This window comes from Astatotilapia calliptera, chromosome 23 (assembly GCF_900246225.1).
Source record: "Astatotilapia calliptera chromosome 23, fAstCal1.2, whole genome shotgun sequence".
Classification (NCBI taxonomy): Eukaryota; Metazoa; Chordata; class Actinopteri; order Cichliformes; family Cichlidae; genus Astatotilapia; species Astatotilapia calliptera.
This window is the reverse complement of record NC_039323.1, coordinates 14,049,572-14,076,581: the sequence shown is the minus strand read 5'-3', so window position 1 is coordinate 14,076,581 and position 27,010 is coordinate 14,049,572. Positions and strand designations below refer to the sequence as shown.

The 27,010-nt window shown below is 38.8% G+C and overlaps 2 protein-coding genes across 5 annotated transcripts; one reads left to right on the top strand and one right to left on the bottom strand.

The window, feature by feature from the left end:
• Positions 1-468: 468 nt before the first annotated feature.
• lrrc8c (leucine rich repeat containing 8 VRAC subunit C) lies at positions 469-11,847 on the bottom strand. The gene is made up of 3 exons (XM_026159289.1): positions 11,714-11,847; positions 5,798-5,940; positions 469-3,457 (listed from the first exon to the last, which is right to left on the bottom strand). The coding sequence occupies exons 2-3, from the start codon at positions 5,933-5,935 to the stop codon at positions 1,211-1,213; spliced, it is 2,385 nt and encodes a 794-aa protein (XP_026015074.1). The 5' UTR covers positions 5,936-5,940; positions 11,714-11,847; the 3' UTR covers positions 469-1,210.
• A 4,215-nt stretch (positions 11,848-16,062) lies between these two features.
• On the top strand, positions 16,063-25,068 carry LOC113016679 (kynurenine--oxoglutarate transaminase 3). 4 transcript variants are annotated; one of them, XM_026159688.1, is made up of 14 exons: positions 16,063-16,269; positions 17,419-17,509; positions 17,791-17,852; positions 18,021-18,165; positions 18,289-18,438; positions 18,538-18,624; positions 18,877-18,999; positions 19,097-19,217; positions 19,468-19,544; positions 19,630-19,719; positions 19,793-19,979; positions 24,378-24,451; positions 24,547-24,633; positions 24,739-25,068. In XM_026159688.1, the coding sequence occupies exons 2-14, from the start codon at positions 17,420-17,422 to the stop codon at positions 24,793-24,795; spliced, it is 1,350 nt and encodes a 449-aa protein (XP_026015473.1). In that variant the 5' UTR covers positions 16,063-16,269; position 17,419; the 3' UTR covers positions 24,796-25,068. The 4 variants fall into 4 exon arrangements, with proteins under 4 accessions (XP_026015473.1, XP_026015470.1, XP_026015471.1 ...); XM_026159685.1 differs by having other exon boundaries at positions 16,063-16,280; XM_026159686.1 differs by having other exon boundaries at positions 16,246-16,327.
• Positions 25,069-27,010: the final 1,942 nt, after the last annotated feature.

Below are 27,010 nucleotides of genomic sequence, written 5' to 3'. Positions count from 1 at the left end.
TTCATAATTGCTGAATCAAATAACATTACTTTAAAAAATCTTACTGAGCTTGGATGTTTTTCCGAGATAACCATCGAAATTATTTTGTAGACACTTCATACCAAATACATATTTTTTTTATCCGAGGCCCTGTGCAATTTCAATAATAATCTTCTTTACAGTTATTAATCCTCAACAGCCAGCAGGTGATGCTTCATCCAACAACACAGTTGAATACAGGACATTGTCCTTTGTGCTGTTTCCTCTTTTAGACGCTTTAGATTTTGCATCACTGGTCAGTAAACCAATAAAATCAAAACTGTATTGCATTTTATTTGCAATATTCTGACATTTAAAAATTCCAAATGACATTTTTTTAAAAACTCAAATTTTATTGGTCAATGACATAAAAATACTGTTCATGAAAATGCATATTTCTTACGCTGCATATTTTTTGCTCACACTTAGAGACAAAGACAAAGACCAGTGTGACATCATCCTTCAGGCTTTTAATGCACTTTAAAATGACAGCTTCCTACAATAGAGAACTGTTTAATTCTAGTTTCATTCTAAGTTTCTAGATTCTATGTATATTCCATAAGAACTTTCCTCTTTTCCTGTGATCCATGTGAAGTAACAGTCTCTTAGATCTAAATATATACAGTACAGCCTAAGGCTACTGGCCTACACATAAATGTGTGGTCATGAATGTGAAGATTTACATTCAGTCATGACGCAGTGACTGGAAATAGGCTTTGCAGAAAGGCTTTAACAATATGGGAAATAAGCTTCTTCCTTCTCCACAGATAAAAGAGAAAAATCAATATCACTTTATGTATATAAAGCTAGAGGCAGCAGAGAGTTATTTTATCAGAGACTTCAGGGAGAAAGAGCTGACCTGGCTGTATCAGTGACTACTGATTAATAGACAGATGTGAGACTAAAATAAAACTTTTCTTAAAACTTTTAGAAAGAAAAGGAACACTTTCTCATAACGCGGAACTCTCTCTTTAAGATTGAGTAGTGGCCGTATAAAGTGTCCCTGCAGCAGCCACACTCAATGTGACAATAGATGAATATGTCATTTTCCTTCAGTTAATAAAACAAAAGAACAAAAAGATATCTCTAGCATGTTTATAATGCTTAAATATAACAATGACTTCATATTAAACAAATGCTCTGAATTGATAGACAGAACAAACAGCAGGCACTACGGCTACAGTAAGGCATCTCACTCAGCCTTCATTTGATCCCTGACATCTGAAGGCAGAGTTTCAAACAGTGTCTCCTCAACTATAAGGCCACTGCGCTTCAAAGCGCGACAGAAAGCAAGCTCCTGTGGCAGGAACTCAAAGTGGTTGCCTTTGAGCTCCAGGTAGGTCAGAAGAGCTAGATAGGATATTTTTGGCGAGAGTTTGGACAGCGAGTTCTTGCCAAGCTTTAGCGTTTTCAGCTTTTTGCAAAAGAACAGTTCATCTGGTAGATTTTCAATTTTGTTGCAAGAGACAGAAAGGTACTGCAGGCTCTGAAGAACTCCGATTTCTGGAGGAATGAAACGGATGTCATTGTTGGATAGGTCCAGGTAGCGCAGCTTGTTGCACAAGAACAGGTGTGAGGGCAATATCTCAATCTTGTTGTGGCTGAAGTAGAGGTGCTCTAAGCTGCCGAGTTTTTTGATATGCTCTGGGATGTACATGATGCTGTTGTACCAGAGTTTGAGGCAAGTGAGCTTCCGCAGATGCTGGAAGCTGACAATTTCCTCTATCGAACGAAGGTTATTCTCTTTCAGGTCAAGCTTTTGCAGACTTGTTAGGCTAAAGACTGCATGCGGAATGCGCTCCAGATCACAGCGTACTAGCTCCAGCTCTATTAGATTGGTCATCTTTTTCAGGTTGTTGAGCATTACTAGCTTAGTGCCATCGTTGTGTAAATAGAGTTGCTGCAGATGGCTGGAAACATCCACAATCGACTGGGGTATCTTGGTTAAGCTGCTCTTAAGGGAGAGTATTTTGAGACACTTCATTTCCCGCAGAGACTCAAGAACTATATTCTTGGAGGCATCAGAGCTGAGGGACCCAGTAAGATAGAGCTCCTCTAAATTTCGCAGGCCATACATCCAGTTTGGAAGTTCTCTGTTGTCATCGAACTTCACACGAAGCACTTTCAGGTTCTCTTTGAGGAAGGACGTAGCAGTTGTGTGCAACTTTAAAGAGCACTGGTAAAGAGACAGCTCCTGAAGATCTTGCAGCTGTGAGATTGAGGCAGGGATGGTGACATTGTTGATTAGTTCCAGCTTGAGTGACTGCAGCTCTGTCAGTTCAAAGACAGTGTCGGGTAAACCAGAGAACATGAACAGCTGTAGTTCAAGTTTGTTGTTGGAGTTGGTCTGGAGTCTCTGACGCAGTTTCTCTGCAGTCCACTCATGGTTGAGACTGAGCTGTTTCAGTTTGTTCTCACTGACTTCGGAGAGAAAAACTGCAAATCGTTTGGAATACAGTGGGTCATACTGATCAATCATGTGAAGCATGAAAGCAAAGTCATTCTTGACATCTGGGATGTCACTGATGCCCGTTTCCTGTCGCACATACTCGAATGAGTATTCTTTCAGTGAGCGGTAAAACAGCCAGTAGGAGGTGTAGAGGCTTGTTAATCCATAGACAGACACCAAGAACAGGTAACAGCAAGACAACTTAGAAAAGAGATGAGCCATGGTGTGATTGCATTCAAAGACTTTGTAGCCTGTCATGTTCTGGATCTCCTCGATACCGTTGCAACGTACTGTGTTATTTACGTTATTTACTAGAGCGCTGTTATAAGCAATGATCACAAGGAATTTAAACACCTTGAATACAGTCTGGCAAACATACATGAGGTAAAGGATATCTCCTTCCTCAACATGCAAACGGAACTTCTTCACCTTTTCGAACAGAGCTTTAGCTTGTTCACCCTCCTTTTTATCAAGAACACTTGCTGATGGCTGGTCAACAACAATCTTTTCGGCAATAGAACGCAGGGACTGCGTCTTCTCGAGGCTGCCTTCCCCCGGAGACATAGGAATGTTAGACCTAGAAGCGGTGCCCTTTTTATGATCCTGTTCTTCTGGATTTTCTCCAGACACTTCCGACAAAGCTCGTGTGGTCCAGGGAGAGTCGAAGCACTTGCCAAGCATAGAGATAAAATGCTCTATTTTAGAGCTTGAGCCAGGGAATTTGAACCAGAAGTTGCTACACACCATGAAAACTAAAGTGTGCATGAGCACCAAATAGGGAAAGTATTTGGCATACCAATGCAAGGCATTCTCATAGCACATTTGGTTGATGAAACTGTACTGTTGAAGATCTAGATTGGTCTTCAGGCCTGTTGGTACAGTTGAGGTGTTGGACTGCAGATGTAATGGTGACTTCAACCCTACTTCACTGCTGTTGTCTGAAGGCAATGATATTCTCTGAGGAAGGCATATAATTTTATCGTGCATTACCTAAAATGAAATAAAAAAAAAATATATATATTAGAAAGAAGAAATGCATAATAAGGCTCAGTCAGACACAGAAATGAGTGTTTTTCAGATTTCATGCAATGAAGGGTCCACAGTTAAGCTTTTGTTAACTTAAAGGTGAGCCTTTGAAGGAACTACCAATGAAAGCAAAGGACACTGCTAATTGACGTGTGATAAATACCATTAGAACACTAGAATGTCCCCTAGCAATCAACCGTCAGGTACAATCAATGAGCAACAAGCCTTTGTGGCTTAAAGTGCTAAATTGTTTCTCAGTTACGTTTCAAGGGTAATTTGCTTTCCCGAAAATAATTCACAAGAACATTTATAATGAGCACATTTTGACATTTATATCCTTGCAGGTTTCAGCAAACCAGCCATAGGGCCAAAACTGGTAACCCCGGAAACGGAGGATTAATCATAGGGTGGCTACAGTTGTCAAACTGCCTATTGGGTCTGTTGTAACCTAAACCATGATCTTTTATAACCTATGCAAACCTAAACTCGGTAGTTTTAATGGCTGAGCAAGAAAACATTTCTCAAGAGTTAAAATATTTTATGCAAGAAATAAAATAGTGGTGCCAACCCTCGACTCAAGGACATATGATCCTAAGACAGCATCATATGTTTGTCCTGAAGCAAGTATTACAGTATTTTTTTTGCAGGGAATATGTGTTGAATTAGAACATGCACTGCCTCAACCCAGGAGACATTACGCAATTAAGTAGTTTAGAGCATAATGGTCACTGTGATTGCTTTCCAGATCTGATAAGCCTTCAGTATCATAGATCTTTTCCTCAAACTGAATGTCCCATATCACGTGAAATAACAAAATGCTACCCTGCATCTTCCATGTTTTGCTGGCTGTTACTGGTCTGAATGTTCGCATGGATAAACACTGCTTCTCCAGAAAAAGAGAAGCAAAGTCTTTATGGCATTTCCCATCTTTGATTAGACAGGAATCGATGTCTGATCAAAACACCACACTCACTCCATTAGCTTGAATAACATAAGGAGGTCAAAACGAGTCAGTATTGACTGCTAAAGGTTGAACTATTTGTTAAAAATCAGACACATTTGCACTGTAAGGAGAGCCCTCTTCTGACTGCACCTGTGACACAGATACAAAAAATCCAGTACATCCCAGATACACTGCTGTTTTGATTTCTGTTTTTCTACCATTTAGCCTTGCTACTTTGTGCATTTTCACTAAGAGAGAGCCGTGCATGGATTTCAGTAAGCCACAAAAAGTTACCACATTATTACAGTGCATATAAAGCATTCTCTCATTAACTTTACTTGGGTGCTCTACGTAACCTGATTGCATGTAAACACACTGAGCGCTATCCACCAAATGGCATCAGTAAAAAACAAATGCCTTAGGCGTTTACTTGTAATGTAAATAATGAAAAACAGCTGCTTGACTAAGAGATGCTAATGACAGGAAATGGGGCTCAGAGGAGGAGATGTTATGTGGACTCTGTTTACCTGTTTAAAACTCAGATTCTCGACCCATTTTAGTGAGAAGTGAGGACATAAAATTAATCACTATAGTAAGCAATGCAGTTGCGCTGCAGATATCACAGACAGCAATGCAAAGTCAAGTCAGTGAAAGTCTCTGAAGACTGACTGATTGATCTGCAGAATTTTAAAAACTCAAACTATACAGTAAGTGACGAGATTTCTGTGTCAGGCAGCGTAATACGTTTACATAACTGACTTATAAACTAAACTTGGCTACAAAAAGAATTGTTCACTCAATTTACAACCAATCAGATCACGTCCAAACACTGTAATGGTGAGAATGGGAAACAATGGCAGCTTCCAGCCTGATAAATTTCCTGTTAACATTTTTCTTAAACTGTTTTGGTATCATTTCCAGGATTTACACTAAAGAGTTGTTCAACATTAAAAAAAAAGTCCCTATTTCACACAGAGAGTGAAGTCAAGTAGCGCCTCACAGGAGTTAGGAGTCTTCTGTTTACTAAAAGTGGCTGGGCGGTTAAAGTTTCCACTGGTACACTCCTGATGGGCTGAATGCCTCCCTTGCTTTACACAGGCTGGGTTGTAAAAGCACATAATTAGTGCTTTTTTGAGCTGGTTCCAAAGCAGAAAGCAAAGCAGTAATGTTGCCATCTGGGAGAGTATAGACTTTCTCTGAGTCTAATTATTGTTAAATTTAATGAGAAAACTGTAGAAAAACTTCTCTTATCACATAAACAGAATGTTTGAATCCAAACTTGTGGGTTACTGTGTATTAGCTACACTTCCATTAGTCTCTTTCTTCAAGTAAATACATCACGGTGAGTCAGTCTTACTGACCTGAAGAGTACATCCAAAGACGCCAATCATGAGCATCATTACAGACAGATAGTCAGTGAACACATCCCACCACGGCTTCAGGACTCTGAACGCTGTCTGCTGTTCAGAAAACTGCCGGAATTCCATCACAGGAATCATGGTGCCTGTTACAAAACAATGGAAAAGAACACCACATAACTCTTAGAGAGTACAATTGGGAAATGTATTAGCCTCAGAGAGAACAATGACATTATTAAATTCACAGGGCATTCCTTTTTAAAGCCACTCACCACCAGTGACTTTTATGATGCATCTTACATCCCTTTTGTTGTTGTTGTTTGAACTCTGTCACATCTTTAATGTTTGGCTAACCATTTTAATTTGGCTTTTGAGTATTCTGCTTTTTGCTTATCAGTCAAAGCAGTTACTTTCCTTTCAAAGCTGCCAAAAATGTTCATTTCTTAGGTTCCATTAAAGCTCCCAAACATTTTTACCAAATATCAAGCCATTTTTCCATTGTTTTCTTTTTAGCCTTGAAATATCAAAGCTTTCAACAATATTCCAGGACCAAGCCCACAGGCCTGGGCATTCATGTCATCATAAAGTAGGGTGGAGAAACTGTTAAAGGACACAATATGTGGACTGCAGCCCAACGTTGTGGGGTAATCAAGGCAATCTACAAACTTGGTCCACATCAAGGGACTGAAACATTAAATGTCAAGGATTTGTGGTAACATAACTGGGTGTGGAGGCTTCCTTCAAAGTCATTATACTTTGACTAACATTTCAATTAACAATGTTAACACTTCACATTAGCTTAATACAAAAATACTGAAGTAAAATTACCAATTTAAACAATCTGCATTCACTAAAAGAAGATTAAACACTAAATAAAAGTATCTGGATATAGATGAGTTTCTTTTGTGCTTCCAGTGTTAACTATTGGCCATACCGGTATGGTATTGGTCCAGAATTTCACAATCAAAACCCTGTATTTTCCTACTTCCCACAATCCAGATAGACTAGTTTTGAACCCTGAACTTTCTCTCTTTGCCCAAACCTCATCTCAAGTGGAACTCTGACATTGTGCAAATGCCCATCTCAAATGTAATTTATTAAGAGCCATTCTATACATTGGACTATAAACATTACTCATTCTGACAAGTGTTTAGACATGAATTTCACAGTCCAAAAGCCCACTGGTTTTGCAGAGTCGGTTCACACCTGGCAACACGATGACTAACAAAACTGATCATAACCAATCACAGCACTTAGCTTGTATACACAACAGCAAGTTGTTGGAGCTATTAATCTCTTTACAGGCTATTTAAAGATTAATTTTGTTAAAACCAGTAGCATGAAAAAGAGCAGTCCCTCACACTGTCATTATGTGGTCACCTTCTTTAAAGTACTGCAGCTGCAGGATCCTGTTTCCAGTGTCTGTCTGGCAGTAGCTTGGTTACACTGTCATTTAAACTGAAGAGGCATGTGACAAACACTCTCCACACTGATTTCTGTAGTAAAACATTCCAGTGTGAACTATATAGTACATAGCATGTCTCTACAACCGGAAAATGACTGAACGATCTAAATAGTCGTCAGATTATAAAGTGCAACATTTGATCATATGCAGCTCCACAGTGGTAAATAGCTACGGTCAATAAAACCTTGTCTTGCATTATTAATAAGTTTAGCCGTAAGGTATTCTTGAACATGTTGCTAAAAGACTGAAGCTTTTAGAGACGTCATGTTTTTCATAGTTCAATTAAGTTTTTTCACCTGGAGTGTCTTTATCGATTCTTCCATTTCACAATCATAACAACAGGAAGGAGTGAGAGAAGCTCTTCAGGAGATGTTTATACGAAACCGTGGCAGACTTTAAAGGGTCGGTTAGGTCACACAGCAAAAATTATTTTTTCTCACTTAGCTCCAAATAACAATGCAAATAAGTGTAAGTTTCAGCGTTTTGAGATATCCATCTCAATGGAATTTTGTTTATTGCATTTTTTTTTATTTGTCTTTAAAGAATTCTAGCAGCTACATTTTTAACTCTGGTTTGGCCACATTTCTACTCATAAAGAAGTTTATGATGTTGACAATTTAATCGATGCTAAATTTACTCAAGTACTGCATGTAAGTAGCTTCTAGAGTCAGCGTAATATGAAACTGTCATTTATACTATGTCGCTATTTGTGGAGGAGTTTTAGAATTCCTGTTTCAGATCCATGGCGTTCTGGCTGGACTGCAAACTGGTAGAAGACTGATTCCATCTTATTGCTGTTTTATTGCCATCTTGCCACAATAAAGTCACTTTGAAGACTGCAACTTATTAAATTTCTGTTTACGTGTAAGGACTCTGGTTCCGGGATACTGAACAAGCTGAAGTCATCCTACTAACAAATGTATAATCCAGCAAACAGAGTGTTAGAATAGTCTAATGTGCTTGATACGAATGCACGGACAACTTTCTCAGAGTCAGTTTGAGATAAGAAACTTCTGATCTATATTTTTAAAGTGATAGAAAGCAGTTCTAGTGACTGTCAAAACTAAGACCATTCACCAAAACAGATTCCTGACTTGCTCGCTGTATTTCAGAGCAAGGGATGATAAATATGAACACATTTTCTGTCTGACTTTTTTGGACCACCAGCAAATATTACCGTCTGGTCTGTGTTCAGTTCTAAAAAGTTTCGAGACATCCAACAATTAATGTCATCAGTTCAGCTCATTAATTTGTGAAGAGAGGTTAGATCATCAAAGTAAACCATGTACAACTGTGTATCATCTGTGTAAGTATGATAGAATATATTAGGATTCTTTATGAAAGCACCAACTGGGAGTATGTAAAAGTTAAAGAGTTATCGACCAAGAACAGACCCCTGATGGACCTGCATGTGTGTGTGCAGAAACACAATGACATCATTCCCCGCAAACAACAAACTGAATGTGTGTAAAACCAGCAGCACATCCCTAATTTTATAATATGAATTTCAGAGATGAATTTCACTGCTGTCCTAAAAGAAAAAGTTTGGCCTAAACAAATGTATTTACAAGTAAATTCAACTCAGCTGATAACAAGTAATTTGATGATCATTTGAAAACATGTAATTTGATGTAACTAATTTCTTAATAAATTATTTTACATAAGCACTGAATTTTATGGTGTTTTGGGTTTGTTTTTTTTCTAGACCCTGAGGGCCTCCATAGTTTAATGGGGTGGGGGGAGGGTTGAACGGGCTTCTGTGAAGCCTACACTGTGTTAGGCAGGGGCGGAGCGGGGGGGTGGCTTACGGGGCTTAAGCCCGGGTTGTTTTGTCAGAAGCCCGGGGTATTTTGGAGTGTAATTTTTTCATAGTTAGATGCCTGGCTGACAACTGTATAAAACAAAAAGTACACACAATATTCGAAGCACATAGTGCACACTGTGGGAATTTACGACTGTGCGTGAATCCCCCCCTGATATTGGTATGATCCAAGCTCAGGCACTAAGCGACTGAGCGAGGGGGCGGGGGGAGCTGCTGCCCGTGAGTGCGCTGTTGGAGAGACGGAGCCAGCCATACTAAGGAGAGCTTAAGTTTGAGCAGGTACCAAAGCAAATCATTCGTACCGTACAAATAATGTAAATATGACGGTGCATCACGAAAGATTGATATGAAACTGATCACTTGACCAATATTATTTTACTTGCTCTTCAAGTGAATCAACAAATGGCGAAATGAAAAGCCGAACAAATGCTATTTTTTAGAGAGTCTTAGCTTACGTGTGTTTATTTCATATTTTCAGTTCTTACCCTCCCCGACTAATTCGGTTTCAGTTATGTACTGAAATATAAGAATGGACATTAGAGGGTTCTTTCAAAGAAAAAACTCAGGTAAATGTTATTTTATATATTATGCTTTGTATGTTGTTCAGTATATTTCTATGCAAAACAAGAGGGATTTCAGTACACAGCAGGATATTCACATTTGTAACCAGATATTTACATACACTTTAGGGAGAAAACATAAAACATTTTTACTGTACAACATCAATTTAGAGTAAACTTTTGTTTTAGATAAATATTGAAATATATTTTGAATTAGTTAAATGTCAGAATAAAGAGAGACAGAGCTGTCTATTTTTTATCACTTTCATCAAATTTAGGAGTACATATACACTAAGTTTATTGTTAATTAATAAGAAAACTCCAGACGATTCCATTCTGAGCTGAAGAAGCTTCTGATAGGTTAGTAGAGTCCATGTGAGTAAATTGGTGGCACAGCTGTGGATGCATATAAGGCAAAACACAGAGCCTGTTTCTTTGACATGGGAAAATCAAGAGATGTCAACCAAAACACCAGGAAAAGAATCGTGGAGCTCCATAAGTGTGGCTCAATTTGAATACAATTTGGTGCCATTTGCAATTAAAAAACACAGACAGTTTCTCTCTTTACTCTTAAAGTTAACAAATATGTTTTTATATTTATCAATCTAAAAAAATAAACATTTAGTCTGATTTGATGTTACAATTAAAAAAGTGTTTGTGTTTTGATCTGAAGAGTTTGTAAATATCTGGTTTCAACTGTATATTTGATGATTGTCAGCACAAAGAGGGAGAGAGAGGAGCAGAGATTGAGATGGAGAATGAGGACAGAACAGAGATGAACAAGAGCAGGTGAGACACATATGTTAGTCAAATGGTTGCTTACTAAAAGTATCACTGTATCATAGGTACTCATGTATCTCGTACCTAGTGTTTCTTTTTAGGTTTGCTATTTTTCAGATTCTATATTTATTATTTAAGTTCTGCAGGCTTGTTTGCACAACAAGGCTAAATAATTATATAAACTTTTCTCAATCTAAATATTGTACTTTGGTAGAATTAAATAAATAAGTGTAGTGCAGGTCTATGATAATTTTTAGTGCTACTATCATCTAGTTCTGATTGTGGTTATGTCTTGGTTAAGTCCTCAGTAATCCTGCTTTTGAACTGTTGTAGTCCTGTTTTAATTCTGGATCAGTTCTGGGTCTGGTTGAATTGGGGTTTAGTCCCTGTGTCTTGATACAGCCCCGACTTCGTTCTGTCTTGCTGCTCAATTAAAAAACTAGTTTAAGGTGTCCTGCATGTGTGATATATATATTTCCCTATATGAAGTCATTCTTTTTTGAACAAAACTCAAAACAGAGCCAATTAATCTTTCAGTCATTTCTACACCCCCCCCCCCCCCCCCCCCCCTCAAAAAAAAAAAAAAAAATCCCACATGCATACTACCCTTTAGGGCTAAGCCCCGGGTGTTTCAAATGTCTGGCTCCTCCTCTGGTGTTAGGTAAAGGAAAAATACTGTCTTGGTACTGGATGAGTCAGCCATTGAATTGAACTGACCAGGCCATATCCTTGTCCCTTCCTGACAGGAAACTTGTCTGAATCCCAGATATCCAAAAACAGACATGTTTGGAACACACCCAGCCACAGGCATACAACAAGTCCTGTCTCATTAAGGACATGGGGGGAAAAAACCCGCCCGCACTGCGGGACTGGATTTCTCTTTTCTAAGGAGCTACTTTCAAGTCTTTAGACTTTAATGTAAAACGGAAGCGCCGGGAAAAGTGCTCACACAGTAGGAAGAACTGTGATTCATCTTGCAGTCGCACAAATCATCCATAACTCATCCTGTTGGGAGCTACAGTTCGACCTTAAAACGTTTTTAGTGGAGATTCAGTGGTGCTCTCTTACAGCGGTGATGTCCACTTTCCTGTAGGCAGATTGCTCTGTAGCATATTCAGACCCTATTTATATAACCGGGACGTAAAGTAACGGTAATCGGGATAACTTGTAGTTTGAGAGGCGCTCCGCCGAATATAACTGCGTTATTGTAGCTCCGCTGCGCGTTTGGACAGTGAAAATCCGTCTATCGCGTCGGTTCAACATCACTGACAGTGTTAACGGTAAATATTTACCTTCTCTGAGATGCGAGCTGGACTCGAAGATCTGAGTTGTCGGGTTTCAAGCGATGAAGTCTCCGATCATGATGTGCGTGGCCGCCTTTTCTCCTCTGCCTCTGACCGCCAACCTTCCTAGATCCTCTGCCAGAGCATGCAGGCATGTATACTGTGAGCCACAGGGGCGTGGACATCTCAGGAAACCCCAGCAGATGTTTGTAATGCATGGAAACTGCAGCTGGCTGCTAGTATTGATGACAATAGTACTAACATTAAGGCTTATTAAAAATGTATGCATTTATTTGACTTTCAATACAGCTGAAAAGTAAAATTCCTTTATTAAAACTCATCAGTATACTCTCAGAGTATCGGTCTCAAACAGTCAAGTTTTTTTTTCTTTACTCAACTGATTTGATCAGTCTTTTGTTGGATGTTTGTTACATTGCAGATCACAATTAAACAAAGTGTGTTTACAGCAACAACATTAAACTGTTCACGCAAGAGCAAATATGCCAAATTTAATTGATCAAAAATGAGATATGTTTTAACACGGGCCTTTCTAATGAATGCATGGTAAGTATGTAAGTAACATAATATAAGGACTGGCAGTAAAGTTTTTTTTTTTAAAACTCCATAAAGTATTAAATGAAAGGTGCTCAGTATGCAAAAAAAAAAAAAAAAAAAAAAAAATCCTTAAAGATGCAAAAACTTTACTTTATGATTCTACTTTATTTCCATCTGAAATGTAAGTATAGCAACAAAACTGAGGCGACAGTACAAATACATCAAATCCATCCCCCCCAACTGATGAGAAAATGTTGAACGTTTAAATTAACCTTGTTGCACTAAAATCAAGCTGAACAGCAGCAGCAGTTTCATCATTTGCCTTGAGATTCACTTTAAAAGTGCAGTCTCATATTGATTCTTTTATTTTTTTTGTTTGGGAGGTTCTTTGTAGGACATCAGATCAGGAACCAAATTGCTATTCATGCCGTAGGCTAAAAGGGACGGTAGACTTAAAGTGAGAGGAGTTAAAACAGCTCTTTTCAGGCACAGGGTGAACTGAGGAACTCTGAGTCATGCAGCCGTGTAACAGCCCGCGGTTGCTTTACTCTGTTGCCCTTGAATAATTTAACAGTATTTTTATGCTAACTAATACGTGCAGGCCCATGCTCCTGACTGGTGCTTGCATATGCCCATCATCCTGCCTTCCTCACCTGTCTGCTCCTTATGAATTATACCTGCTGCCAGTTTCATTGGTCTGGTGCCTGGTAACATGCTGTTAATCAGGGCAGCTGTGATTTAAAATAAAAAGTCTGACCCATGCCTTTGTTGTTTACCGGTTTATTCCACTGCACTGCACCGCCTCCACCACCTCCCTACAAAACCCAAATAAAGTACTTAACTCTAACCCTTTTCATTCTGTTATTTAAAGTCACTCCTCCTCCCCTCCTCCCAGTGAGCTGAGGTCGTAACAAGAGGACTCCAAGAACAAAAACATGAATTTGAGGAAATGAGCACAACGGATCCCCATTATGTAAAAGCAGTGTAAAAATGAACCAGTTTGCCTTTGAAAAGCAATTAAGTAAAACACAGATTAGTGAAAGTATTTAAAAGTTCTGTAGCTTCCACCACTGAATTCCACTTTAGGAATTAGAGACTCTTTGTGCTATACTTCTGTTATCTTGCAGGAAAGCTTTTAAGTTGTTTTGAACACCGTTAGCTTTTGTGGCTGTTGCAGACATCAACTAACAAGTATTACAAATACTGCCTCTGTTTCCTGCTGCACAGACTGATAGTGCAGTTCGAGTGAGCTGTTACTATAATGTAAAATATTAGAGTGCCATTAAGACATCGCCTCGTACTTCCCACTGCCATCAATTTTAGTCCAGCAGCACTTCCACTGCATCTTGTAGAGAACTTAAAGAGCAGATGCTACCCGATACCATCTTCTTGAAGGCTAATCTATTCACTTAGTGAATCACTTTGCAGCTTCCAAACCAGTATACACCAGTAATATTTTAATTGTTTTGTATTTTCAAGCACATACTCTTCTCAGTTTAGGTCCAGTTAATGCAGTGTAAAACAATTGGCATGATCTATGAGATAGATCATTTATCACGAGGGAATACATAGCTCAGAATAGTTTTAATTTTCATTACTTGAGGTGTTTTGTGTAGTTTATATCAGTGAGAGTACTGTTTGCATATCCACATAACCAATATGACGCTTTTTCATCATCCACTGTGAAATGTTGGTTTCTCTAAAGTGCTTGGCCTTCTTCCAGTCCTTGTGTATTGACACTAATGCTTTAGGACCTCTATAGATCTTTTTTGACAGGAGCTTTTATGGTTGGAACTTTCTGTTCTTTATTTTATAAAATTACATCTGTGATGAAGTTTCTTTTCTCTCTTTCTCTGGGAACAAAGCTTGATATAGTGATGTTGTGATGGTGTCCTAACATTTGATTTGTTTTTCAGCTCTATGCAGTGTCCCCTTAGAAACATTCAGTGTAGCCATGATTTAAAGTCGAGAAAGCCCCTCTTTGGTTAGAATAACATTACGACTTTTATCACTTTGACTTATTTCTGGTGCCACCTTTCCCACTCTCCCACTGCTACTTAACAAGAATTGCTATGTTGGAAACTTGAAGCACAGCCATATTTGGGTGAACAAAGGCTGCAAGTTTATTTACCTGACGATTTGATCTAATCCACGTCCACATTTCATCTGAAAGCTGTTTCCATGGAAGCATACAGCTCAGACAACCTTACCCTTGTACAAAGGAGTTTGGTTGCTAAATAAAAAATATTGCAAATTTGGAATTTATTTAAATCTGGGAAAAAAAGTTACTACATTTTTAATGAGGTCATTTAGCATATTTAGTTCTACACAAACTTTTTGTATTTTGAAATTTGAATTGGCAGAATTTATTCAAAATGCAATGAAGGAATAAAAAAATGGAAATATATTTGCACATCTTTCTTTTGATAATTTGGTTATGTATTCCTGATTAAATGTAATCCATTTGAAGACAACTCAGTCTATGGGTTTATTAGGAAAGAAATAGTTGGAAATAAATCCATGAAAATCAGTGGGGTTGAGATTTAAAAGTGATGTAACACAAAGTTTACTGTAACTGTAAAAATCATATAAAGCAATAAAAATCTGATCCGAAGGCAACGTGCTGTTGAAAGTGCTTTCTTGGCAGGTTTCTCAGAAAGGCGGTCAGATATTTAATGTCTTCAAATATCCCTACGGACATATGATTGAAAATTCAATAGGGATAAGCCAGAGAAAAGCTCTGGCAAGGCATCCCATATTCCTCTGTGTTTTCCTACCTTGATTTAATATAAAATATAGAAAATAATGTTGTTTTTCCAAATAATAACAGCAGTAAATAAACACTCATTTACTAAAATTTACAGAATTAAAGTATTACAGCCCTCATTTCTTTATATTTTCCTAGGAAAATGTAAAATAGGTGCACAGGTTTAGTTGAACATCTGCAAACATACAAAGAAATACAGAATGTAAGGCAAAAACTGCATTTGTACAAATTTAATGAGCTTAAAAGTCTATATATGGTATGACCACGTTTATTCTTCATCATAGCCTGACCTCTTAGACAAGCTTTCCGGTAATTTCCTCAGGAATAGTTCTCCAGGCTTCTTGCAGGACATTCAGAGCTCTTGTTTCGATGTTAGCTACATTTTGTTCCACTTTCTGTCCAGATGATCATAGACTGCTTCAATAATGTGAGGTCCTGGATCCAGGGTGGCCAACCCATGCCTGATTGTCTTCAGTTGTATGGTTTTCTATCTATGTATGCTTTTAGTGCATTGGCAGCGTGTTTGGGACCATTTTCATAAGGAACAAATTAAACTACTGCCAATCAGATGCTTTCCAGATAGTACTGCATGGTCGATGCTCAAAATGCCAACAATTTTGACAAGATCCAGAAGACCACTGCCTGACATGTAGCCCCAAACTGCATTTATTGTCCAATTCACCCAGAAATGTTCGATAACCTTGTTTCCAAATACAACCCTGCATATCTTGTTACACATTGCCAGTCTTGGCACAGACTCATAAACAATCCACCCAGGACTGTTTAATTGGATGTGGTGGCTGTTTTGTTAAACGTGACATTAACAGCATCGACTGGCTTATAGATGCCGACTCATTTAATAATGAACTAATGGACAGAGTAAAAAAAGTGACCGCAAAGACTACTTAGGTGAAATCATTATTTGTTACCCCACACGTGACACAAACGTCACCTCACAGGCCTGTGTGGTAGTAAAGTGCTGCCTTCACGTCCGTTACGTAAACAAATAATTGAAGACGAAACGTGAACTTAGGAGTTTTAACGGTCCTCATGCTGTTAAGTGTTAAGTGACTTTCGTTGGATTTCTAAAAATTAAATAAAGTGTGTATTGCTTTTCCTCATGAGTCGAGCCATTTACTCATATCACTAAGTGTCGCTAAGAGTTAAAACTCGCAAATTTCCGGTAGCTTTAAAACGCAGCAGCAGTGACGTCTCCTCCTCCTCCTGACCGCTGGACCTGTTTGTAAGTGTTAAGTAAGTTCTGATCGCAGAGCCAGTGCCTTAACGTCTACGACTGCATGGTATGTGATGTGTGAAGAAGGGCTGATAGCATTGGTTGTCAGCAGAGGGTTATATAGCAAGGCGAAGCTAACGGAGCAGCTAATCCCTAAATCAGCATTTTTGCTACCGTTAGCTTCAGCTAGCTGGTGCTGTGTAGTCATCTGCAGCCCACGATAGCACATGACTCAGATGTTTCACTGAGAACATCCACGTTTATGTCAGCCAGCAGAGCTGCATAAACCGACTGAGGGAAAATCAGCAGGTGAAACCGGTTCATGGGTTTTCAGCGTCTCCCTACCGGATAATATCTCCCCGGTATTGCCCAGCAGTACCCGTGATGGGACAGTGGGCTGAAGTGAAGAACATCTGCGCCACCTACTGTTGCAGCTGTAGGCAGTTAGTTTTTTTATTGCAATGTATTGACCATAGTGCAGAAAATATCAAAGCCCTAAGTTGAAAGTTTGAAAATGAACTTTAAGAAGAATGTAAAGATCCGAGATAACCACGCAGATGTCTTGCTAAACTTAATGTGTATGAAACAAATGCAAAAGAGCAAGTGTTTTTAAAATTGTCCTTTTATTAATTTTGTTATGAATGTATTGAATTGATTTGTTAAAGAATAATTCTCCTGTTACAAATTTAAAAAGTATTACATTGAGTGCATTAATAGTTGTTACCACATTTGAAGATTGCCCGATCCAGTTACAGATAATTAATCTTATAATTAAATCTGTCTTGCCACATTTTTGGCTGCACTTCTTTGCATTGAAATCCTGAGGTTATTTTTTTCTTTTTAAAGTGATCTGATGAAAGTAAATTCACCAAAAGGCAGAAAGCAAAAACAGCGTTTAACAGTTAATTTGCCAGACTACATTCTTCAGTTTGGGGTGTCGGTGATAACTGATGTCTTGTTTAAAAAATAAAAGAAGAAAAAAGCAGGACTTTGTCCTTTACTAGAACGATAAAACCACAGTTCATCCATGCGGAGGCATCTAACTCAGCACAAAGTCATAGTCACAGCAGCAAAGGTATTGCACAAAGCTACAGGTTATACTGGGAAAGCAGAAGTAAACTATCTCACTTTCTTTTAATTGCCTTTCTTTTTGTGCAGCATGAGCATTGCACGACAGGTCCTGAACTGCTCCAGGTTTACATGTCGATCAGCTCACGTAACCTGCAGAAAGACATTTACTACTTCACAGGTAACAGCACTTTAAAAAGATTTGAACTGAGCCACAGAGGGTATGTGATATGTGGTTGTTAATCGGCAGGATGCACTGATTGAACTGATTTGTTAGCGATGTTTGTAGATGTATAACTGGAGAAGCTACACAGCCACCGAGCAAAGTCCTGAAACGTTGATGTTTTCTCAAGATCGAGCTAGTTAACGATTATTTTACCACCACCCCAATTTCTTCTATGTTGGGTGACTGGAAATGATTAAGTAGTGGAACCTGTCATACTGTTTTGTATTTTGTTGCAGCACGTAATGATGTCACGGCACACACATGCCAAAAGAATTGAAGGACTGGACAAGAACGTCTGGTGAGTAAAGCATTTGTATGTCTTTGTAAGAGACGGCAGGAGTTCTGTTAACAGACCACTTTTGTACCACTTTCAAATATGAAAATATGCCCTTTGTTTGCCCGTTGGTCAGAAATATGTACTAATTTCTGTTGTTTCTAGTGAAGCTTTATTCCTGTGTTACTTTAGGGTGGCTTTCACGGCACTGGCAGCCGACCCATCTGTTGTTAACCTGGGCCAGGGCTTTCCAGACATTCCTCCACCTTCTTATGTCAAGGAAGCGCTAGCGAAGGCCGCATCAGTTGACAGGATGAACCAGTACACCAGAGGCTTTGTATGTCTTTGTGGATCACAATCTGCAGAGTTTCGTGTGTTAAAACTCCCATACCATCTTAATGAATACTGCATTATTATGGTTTTTCTGTTCTTTCACTTATGCTCTGTGTTTATTGAAAAGGGGCATCCATCATTGGTGAAGGCCCTCTCTCAGGTGTATGGGAAGGCCTATGGACGTCAGATTGATCCCTTAAAAGAAATTCTGGTCACGGTTGGTGGTTATGGTTCCTTATTTAGCGCCATCCAAGCTCTAGTGGAAGAAGGGGATGAGGTGAGGACTTCGCTCCCGTGCTTCATATTCACAAACGTTCATATTTACATCCATAAATGTTCTCCCAGCGCATTCACTGTGTAATTTCCCTTCTTCCAGGTCATCATTATTGAACCTTTCTTTGATTGTTATGTACCTATGGTTCGTATGGCCGGGGGCAAGCCTGTGTTGATACCGCTAAGACTTGTAAGTATGGCCATGTGTTTAGTTTGCATCCCCAAATACAACTTAAAACAACCTGCAAAAAAGAATATAACCTATTCTGTACAACATATAATTAAACTATTAACATGAGAAAAGAGAAAATTCACTGTTAGAAAGATGTGCTGTGCTGTAAAGAGTTCATCTGAATTCAGTGCATGGAGCACTGTCTACCTGCTGCTCCGGCCTGAGGATGTTAGCAGATGTCAGTACCTTTAACACAAATCAACTTTTCAGAAGTCTGGAAAGAAGACGATCACAAGCGCTGACTGGTTTCTGGACCCAGATGAGCTCGCAGGTAAATTCAACTCTAAGACAAAGGCCATCATCATCAACACTCCCAACAATCCCATTGGAAAGGTAAGCACACAGCTAAGTTATCTGTCACTGTGTTTGAAAAAGCCACTGAGACGATGACCGTTGCTCTGACCAGTTCGTTCCTGTCTTCTTCCTGCAGGTTTTCACCAAAGACGAGTTGCAGATGATCGCAGACCTCTGCATTAAACATGACACTCTGTGCTTCAGTGATGAGGTTTATGAGTGGCTCGTCTACAGGGGACACCAGCATGTCAAAATTGGTATGTGTATTGGTCAACAGGCATTTCTCCAGCTACAAACATGAAATGTAGTTAGGAGCGACGGCCATGTCCAGCTCGAAGAACGTAATCAAGATTGTGCATCAAAATGATGTTTTTTCACAAACTGGCGCCTGCTCCTATGTGTTTTTAAATTATTAATTCTACCTTTATGACTGTGAACCAAATTGTTGAAGCACATAATTACTTTTTACTTTGTATTTGACATTTCAACATTGTTTTCTCTCTGCAGCAACTCTGCCTGGAATGTGGGATAGAACTGTTACTATTGGCAGTGCAGGAAAGACGTTTAGTGTGACTGGATGGAAGGTAAGTCGTGTTAAGCCATGTTATTATTTAACGATGACTTATTTAATCACTAATCTGACCTTGTTGTGACATTTGTATCTTCTAGCTTGGTTGGTCTATTGGACCTGAGCAGTTGATGAAGCATCTTCAGACAGTCATGCAGAATTCCCTGTACACTTGTCCCACACCTCTGCAGGCGAGTCCACCAAACATCCCAGTTATGCTGGCTCTTGATTGTACTTCAGTTCTAAAGTTGTTTTTCTTGTCAGGAGGCAGTGGCACAAGGTTTACTCCTAAACTATGAGCTGATGGATCAGCCTGAGTGTTATTTCACTTCACTGGCAGATGAACTTGAAGGAAAGAGGGACCGCCTGGCTGACATTGTGGAGGAGGCTGGCATGACTCCCGTAATCCCAGAGGGAGGCTACTTCATGCTCGTGGATGTCACAGCTCTTAGTGAGTTACTGCAATTTTAAACTGACATCGCAAAACACTTAGTTATATGTGACTTGTGTTTCTTACAGTTTGGTATTGTGTTCTAACTTCAGCTGGGTCTAGTTAACAATTTTCTGTTTTCATATTTATACTGTGTGCTTTGGGGTGGCTGTAGCTCAGGAGGTAGAGCAGTTCTTCTGATATAAAGAACCTCTATAGGAAAAAGTGTCTGTATGAATAGGTGTGGATGGGTAAATGAGGCTAGTTGTATAAAGCACTTTGAGTATCCAGGCAGAGCAGAAAAGTGCCTTATAAGAACCAGTCCATTTACCATTTCCTTTAACTCAAAAAAGAAAGTAATCTCAACCAACGGTTGCTATTGATGTAACAAAGACAGTTACATCATTAACCCTAAAAAATATCTTCCCCCAAAGGAGTTTTTAATATGCAGTGAGCTCAGTGAGTGACTCAAACGAAACTTCACACAACGAATGTCATGTACACCGTTTGTTTTTTGGTGTCCCCAAGTGACCAGAAAATCTATTACTGCAAGTTTGATAAAGTATGCATATGCAGGGATCGATGGGTGCTTGAAACCCTTAAAAATGCTTGAATTTTAATGTTGTCTTTTCAAGGTTTGAAAAGTGCTTGAATTTCAGATGTGGTGCTTAAAAGTACTTGAAACTGTATTTCATTTACCACAAAAAAACTGACCGAATAGTTTTCTTATCAGTTAGAGAAATAAAATAAGTCACAAAGTCTAAAAGTAAAATTTCTCCGCCTGGGCTGCCTAGCACCTCTCCATGTCAGTCTGTTTCAATGTGTGACCCCGCCCCTCCCCCCGGACAGTCGGGGATGAGTGCGCTAACGTGCCTGGAGATGAGTGTTTGATGGAAATGACAATGGTAGACTTTGCGCTCTCGAGTCACATGATAGGTGAGTCCTAGTAAATCATTTTTGAGAATGTGTACATAACACGTGCAAATTTTTAAAACTATTACTATTATTTTGCTAGCTATCAAACTTGCTGGAGAAATGATTGAAATGCACTGAATGTGATGCAGTACGTCAGCGCTGTTATGGCAGTTAGTTATGGCATGGTGATTTATGGAATATGCTGTGAATTTAGCTAACATTACTTAGTAGTAACAGTAATGTGAGTTCACTCAAGTAAAAGGTTTAAACATTAGTCCGATACTTAATTAACCAACTTAAGGCTTAAGGAAATAATGTAATAAGAGGGACTGATCCATATGGGCACAAAGAATAGCCACTTTTTTTGTGCTACCAAATTTCCCTGGTGGTGCATTTTTCTATGTTTTAACAAACGGGAACAAAGGACATTTTTAAATAACATTTTTTGTTTTAATTTTTACATGGCCTTACTGAGGTGATGCTAAGTTAAACATGCATTCTTTTTTTGGTAATGTGCTGGAAAAGCTTGAAAATGGACATTGAAAGTGCTTAAAAAGTGCTTGAATTTGACCCTGTAAAATGCGTATGAACCCTGCATATGTAGACCGTCATGTGGATAACTTATGAATACTAGATCGAACAGATTCCCATGCCTGTGTGACAAAACCAGCCCAAACGCCATCCCATGAATTAGCCGGTAGGCATAGTTGGTAAGGCCAGACAGGTACAGTGGTTGGAGAGTATTACAACATGTTTTGTGTGTACTTGATCACCTGCAATCAGTTAAGTGAGATTTGAGTATAAATATATTATTCATTAAATGTAATTTTCATAAGAAATAGGCTGGAAAAACCCCCAAGCTGCAGCAACTAGGGCTGAACGATATATCGCATTTGCGATAATATCGCGACATGATCAAGTGCAATTTTCTAACCGCAAAGGCTGCGATTATACTCTGGACATGTCCAAATTCATGGGCTGCATCCTCCTGAGGCCGCATTTGTAGACCGATTACGTCACAGCGACGCGCCGAAGGCTGTCCAAATTACTACCATATCCCAGAATTCATAGCGCGGCCCAGCCAAACTCCAGTTTCCAGCAATGGCGGCCGCTACTAAGTTTTAAAATTACTCATACTAATCTTTCTGGGTCACAAAATAAACTTTTAACATATTTTCAGGCGAGAAAGTAGTTGTGTAAACTAGGGCTGGGCCATATTATACCGTTCACGGTAATACCGGTATAATGTTAGGCAACGATAGGAAAATGAAATATTGCGATAGAATGGGAGTAAAACGCGCATGCGCAGTGCCTTTGTTTTCATACGCACATGGCCGATTGTTGAGTGAAACAGATGAACCAGAATTGGTTTGTAAAAATGGTGCAACTTCCGTGATGTGGAACTGGTTTGGTGTTTGTCCGTCAGATACACAACACAGGTCAAACAACACTGCAGCATCACTTAGAGTTAAAAACTGTCTAAATTCTTTCATCTTTAATAAAACGATCAGCATTGCTGCTTTACCAGGTGTAACTATAAAGTTTAACTTCCAGGCATCCATGAAAACAAAAGTTATTACATTTAACGGAGTTAGAAGTTAGCAGGAAGCTAGCGGAAGTTAGCTCGCTAGTTTCGCTAGTTACCTAAGCATGATATTGCATGTTCTGACTGAGAGATTTCTGAAAAAAAATCAAACGTACAGCTCTGCTATCACTTCCAACATAAATGAAGACAGGAAACTAAACAGCAGTGACGTTTGTAGGGTTACTGAAGTTGGGCTAGCTGGTATATAATGATGTGCTACGTGATCGCTAGCGACACAGCTATGTTAGCATAACATAAACAGTGAAGCTGGAGGACGAACACTAACACTTTTCCACTTATAAAAGTTAACGTGAAGGTTCTTCATGGTTAGAGACAAATGCAATCGCATGGCAGGATGCTGTAAACGGACCAAACTTCAGTCAGGAGAACAACTGAGATAATCCATCCACAATACCAGGTTAGTCATTAATATACTGCAACAACATGGGAATAGAGCAGCTGCCAGAGAATTCAACATTAATGAATCAATGGTACAGAAGTGGAGGAAGCAAGAAGAATGAGTTTAATAAAGTTTGATTTATCGGACTGCTTTGTTTCGCTTAATGTGCCTTATAATCCTGTGCACCTTATGGTCCGAAAAATACGTACTGCACACTGCAGTTTAATGTTGCAAAGCACCTCTTTTTAACTTCAGTGGATATTATACATGGTTATGCTCAGTATATGTCAGCCCATTTCTACTGGAAATGCCTTTTGGTTAAACTTTCAGCAAGGAATTTGCATTTGCACTGTTACATTTTTATAAAGCTTTAATGTACATAAAAACCAGCTTCTTGTTTAAGTGAAAATAAATGGAAGGTTGTCTTTTTGCGCTAGTAATGTTGTGGAGTTGTATTTTGTCTCGCATCAATTATATCGTCGGTTATATCGTTATCGCAAATTTTCAAATATATATCGTGATAAATATTTTTGGCCATATCGCCCTGCTCTAGTGTAAACATCAAATATCTGCTCGGTTTATCAAGATATCCCATATTTGCAAAAGTGCTTCGACGTTTTCAGAGGCGTCTGCTACCCACCAGCTCGACAGCTAGCCGGGAGCTCGAGGGTTACTGATGCGGCCGAGAACGGCACAACTCCCGGCACATCATTTTCAGATCACCGCGGAGTTTCGCTGCTCGGGTTAAACGTAATATATAAGTCACTTAGACAACCTAAAAATGTTATTGTTGGGCTTTTTTCAGTGTTTTGTTTGTTCGTGAGTAAATCGGTTTGGCTGAGATTAAAGTTATTAGATTAGATAAAATAAAACTTTATTAATCCCCCGGGTGGGTTCCTCCTTGGTTTTCACACAGCTGACTAAACGTCAAACAGAAAACTTATTAAACAGAAGTATGAGACAGTCGAGAATTTACACCAGTGTCTGGTTATATTTTAGATAGCAAGAAGCAGACGGCCGAGTTTATTAAACTCCACCGAGACAGCGGTGACGCTAATCAGAAGGCTAGACCGTCCAATTTCACGCCTTTAAAATTTAAAGGCGTGTTTGTGTGTGTGTTTATACAATTGCTATTATGTTTGCACTTTATGTGTAATGTTACTGACTGCAGAGATCAGTAAGATGTGTGTATTTTTTATTTATTAGTTTTATTTATTTAATATTATTTTTTAATTGAATGACTGTCTAGTAGTTCACAGATGTCGAAAAACTGAGTGTGGTAAAGCCACATTGCTTGTCTTTGTTTAATAATACAGAAGACAAAGACCTTAAAAAATAATCGCATCGCAATCGCAATATTGGGGCAAAAAATCGCAATTAGATTATTTTCCATAATCGTTCAGCCCTAGCAGCAACACCTCAAAAATAACCCAGTAAGGATCTGCTGACCTGACGACTGGTCAGTGAGACTGTTCCTTACCCTTAAAATGTATATCCCCCCTCTCTGTGTTCATTATAGATCAGGACCTTTCACATATGGATGAGGATGAAGCCTATGACTACAAGTTTGTGAAGTGGATGATTAAAGAAAAGGTAAATATTTCTTCATTCTACTATATTGGAAGCAACATGTTTTTAAAATGTTGGGTTTTTTTGTTTTTTTAAATGGAAATATATATTTTACACAGAAACTAGCAGCCATTCCAGTTACAGCATTTGTTGGAGAAGAGTCTACGAAAGACTTTGAGAAATATATTCGCCTTTGCTTCATTAAGGTAAACACACAAAGTGTCAATAAACACAGTACCTCTAAAATTATCCAGTGAAGATGAATCTTGGCTGAGGTGCAGTTTTTATTTTTCCTCCGTTTCTCTTAACAGCAAGATAGTACTCTCGACGCAGCGCGGAGCATCTTGAAGAGCTGGACGAAGGTTTAACGGGAGGTGCTTCGGAAGACTTCTACACTAACTGGAAATTAGCCAAATGTATTAGAAGAGTTGAATATAGAGTACATAATTTGAACTGTACAGTGTGTTAGGAGAAAGGAAACCCAAATATTGAATAGATGAAAAAACCTTAGTCAGTCATTCTGTTTTTGGCTGTTATTTGTAGAGGGTTAAATCGTGAAACACAACAGAACAGGAAGAAAGAATCTGCTGTAACTGTGCCTTTTCTGTGTCCTTTCCACTAAAGTCTTTCCACTAAAACTATGGGACTGGTTTGTTAAAACTTTATTGTTATCAAATGTTTTGTAAAATTTTAGTGCTAATCATTGGATTAACAGCAATCTGCTGGTACCAAACATCCATAAAGGTTTAAGACTCCTTTTAAAAAGTACAGTTATTAAATGTATTGACAAGGATGCTGAAGATGTAGCTCCCAGGCAGGAGGAAATGGGAACGATATCAAAGGAAGGAGATACATGAATATAGTGAATGAGGACGTGCAGAGGGGTTGATTTATTAGAAGTGGATGTTAGGGATGGAGTGAGCTGAAGGCCGATGATGCACTGTGGCGATCCCTAAAGGGAGCATCCCAAAGAAGCTTGAGAATTAATGTATTGACAAAATTTGGTGTTATTTTGTTTTCTGTTTCTCTGCTTAAATCATTTGATTTGTTCTCATTGGTGCAGTTTGTTTTGCAGTGCAGGCATGCTCACTGTGAAAAAGAACACATTAAGACATTACTAAAAAATAAATAAATAAAATACAGTTAAAAGCTTTATGGAATACATAGAATTCAGTTAACTAAAGTACAGTAAAACCACTCAGAGGGAAAACCAGTTAAATTTTTCGAACCCGTACCAACATCAGCTTTAATGATCCAGGAACAACACCAACACAGGGATACGTTCTTACCTTTTACTCCTAGTTTTGGATGTGAGATAACATTTGAGGACTGTTTTCAACTGTTGGATTAGAAATTCTTTTTGTAATGTATGGGAACAAGTGAATCTCTAAATAATCCTGGCCAAAAACAAAAGGTCTCATACAGCATTGTGATACCACTTGCCTTTGGCATCACAACCATTCAGGTGAGTTCATAACTATCTAGGAGCCAGAAAGAAAAAAGAAGTCCAATTAGGACTCCCTCTTAGTGAAGCTTTTAGTGAAGTCTTATAAGATTTTTTTTGCAGTCATTTTCTCATTTCAGCGTAATGGACTGAGATTTTAATTTTGTAAAAACGGACAGAAATGAGATTGCATGTCAAACTGCTATTCATGCCACGTGACTGTAATCGTGTTGCTAGCCGTGTAGCTGTGTTACGTGGCTGCTAAGCTACAACTTCAGCCCTCAATTGACAAAAGTTCAGTGTCAGCTTGAATACTTATAAAAATGTGACGTCCTGTGTCGTTTTAAAGCTGTTAATGCAGAGACCGTGTACGCAAACTTATATAAAATGCTTAAAAAAATTTCCGGGATCCCCATGAATGCAACATTTATTGCCATGCTCCTCAGCACCAAAACGAATTGCACTCAAATGCACTTGGGGAAAACACCTGCTCAGCCACCACCTTTATCCTACTCTATAATCCGCTTTCAACATTTTTACTCACCCCTCTTTTCTTTCTCTACTTATTTCTCAACAACCAGTCCTTTCTCATCTCTGCTTCCTGCCTTTATTACATCCTCTTAGCTAACACCAACAACAATCCCATTCCCTCATATTCTAGTTCTTCTACATTTTTTTTGTCTACCCTTACATCATATCTTTGGCTCTAGTAGTGTCACCTTCTGCTATGACATGGAACTACATCAACTTGACAGCAAATACTTCCTGGTCATTGCAACCCCAACAGGTTCACTTTTTTCCTTTCATTTACAACTGCTTTTAATTCCATTTTTCATTCTTTAGCAGTATTCAAGTATTCTTATGACTCTCTTCTTCTGGGTAGCGACGTGGAAGTCCTGCCATTTCCCCCTGGGGATCTTCTGCTCCACTCCATCCACGTGTAAGCTTGTCTGAATCTGTTCCTTTCCTGGAAAAAAGACAGAAAGAAAAACACCCCCTAGCCTAACCTGGATTATTAATATTATCTAGCAATTCTTAGCCTGCTATTTTCTGCTTTTTATCTTAAAAAAAAAAAAATAAATATCAGCCTGACTCTAACTCCACATATGATATGTATGTAGGTATGTATGTTTTCAGTG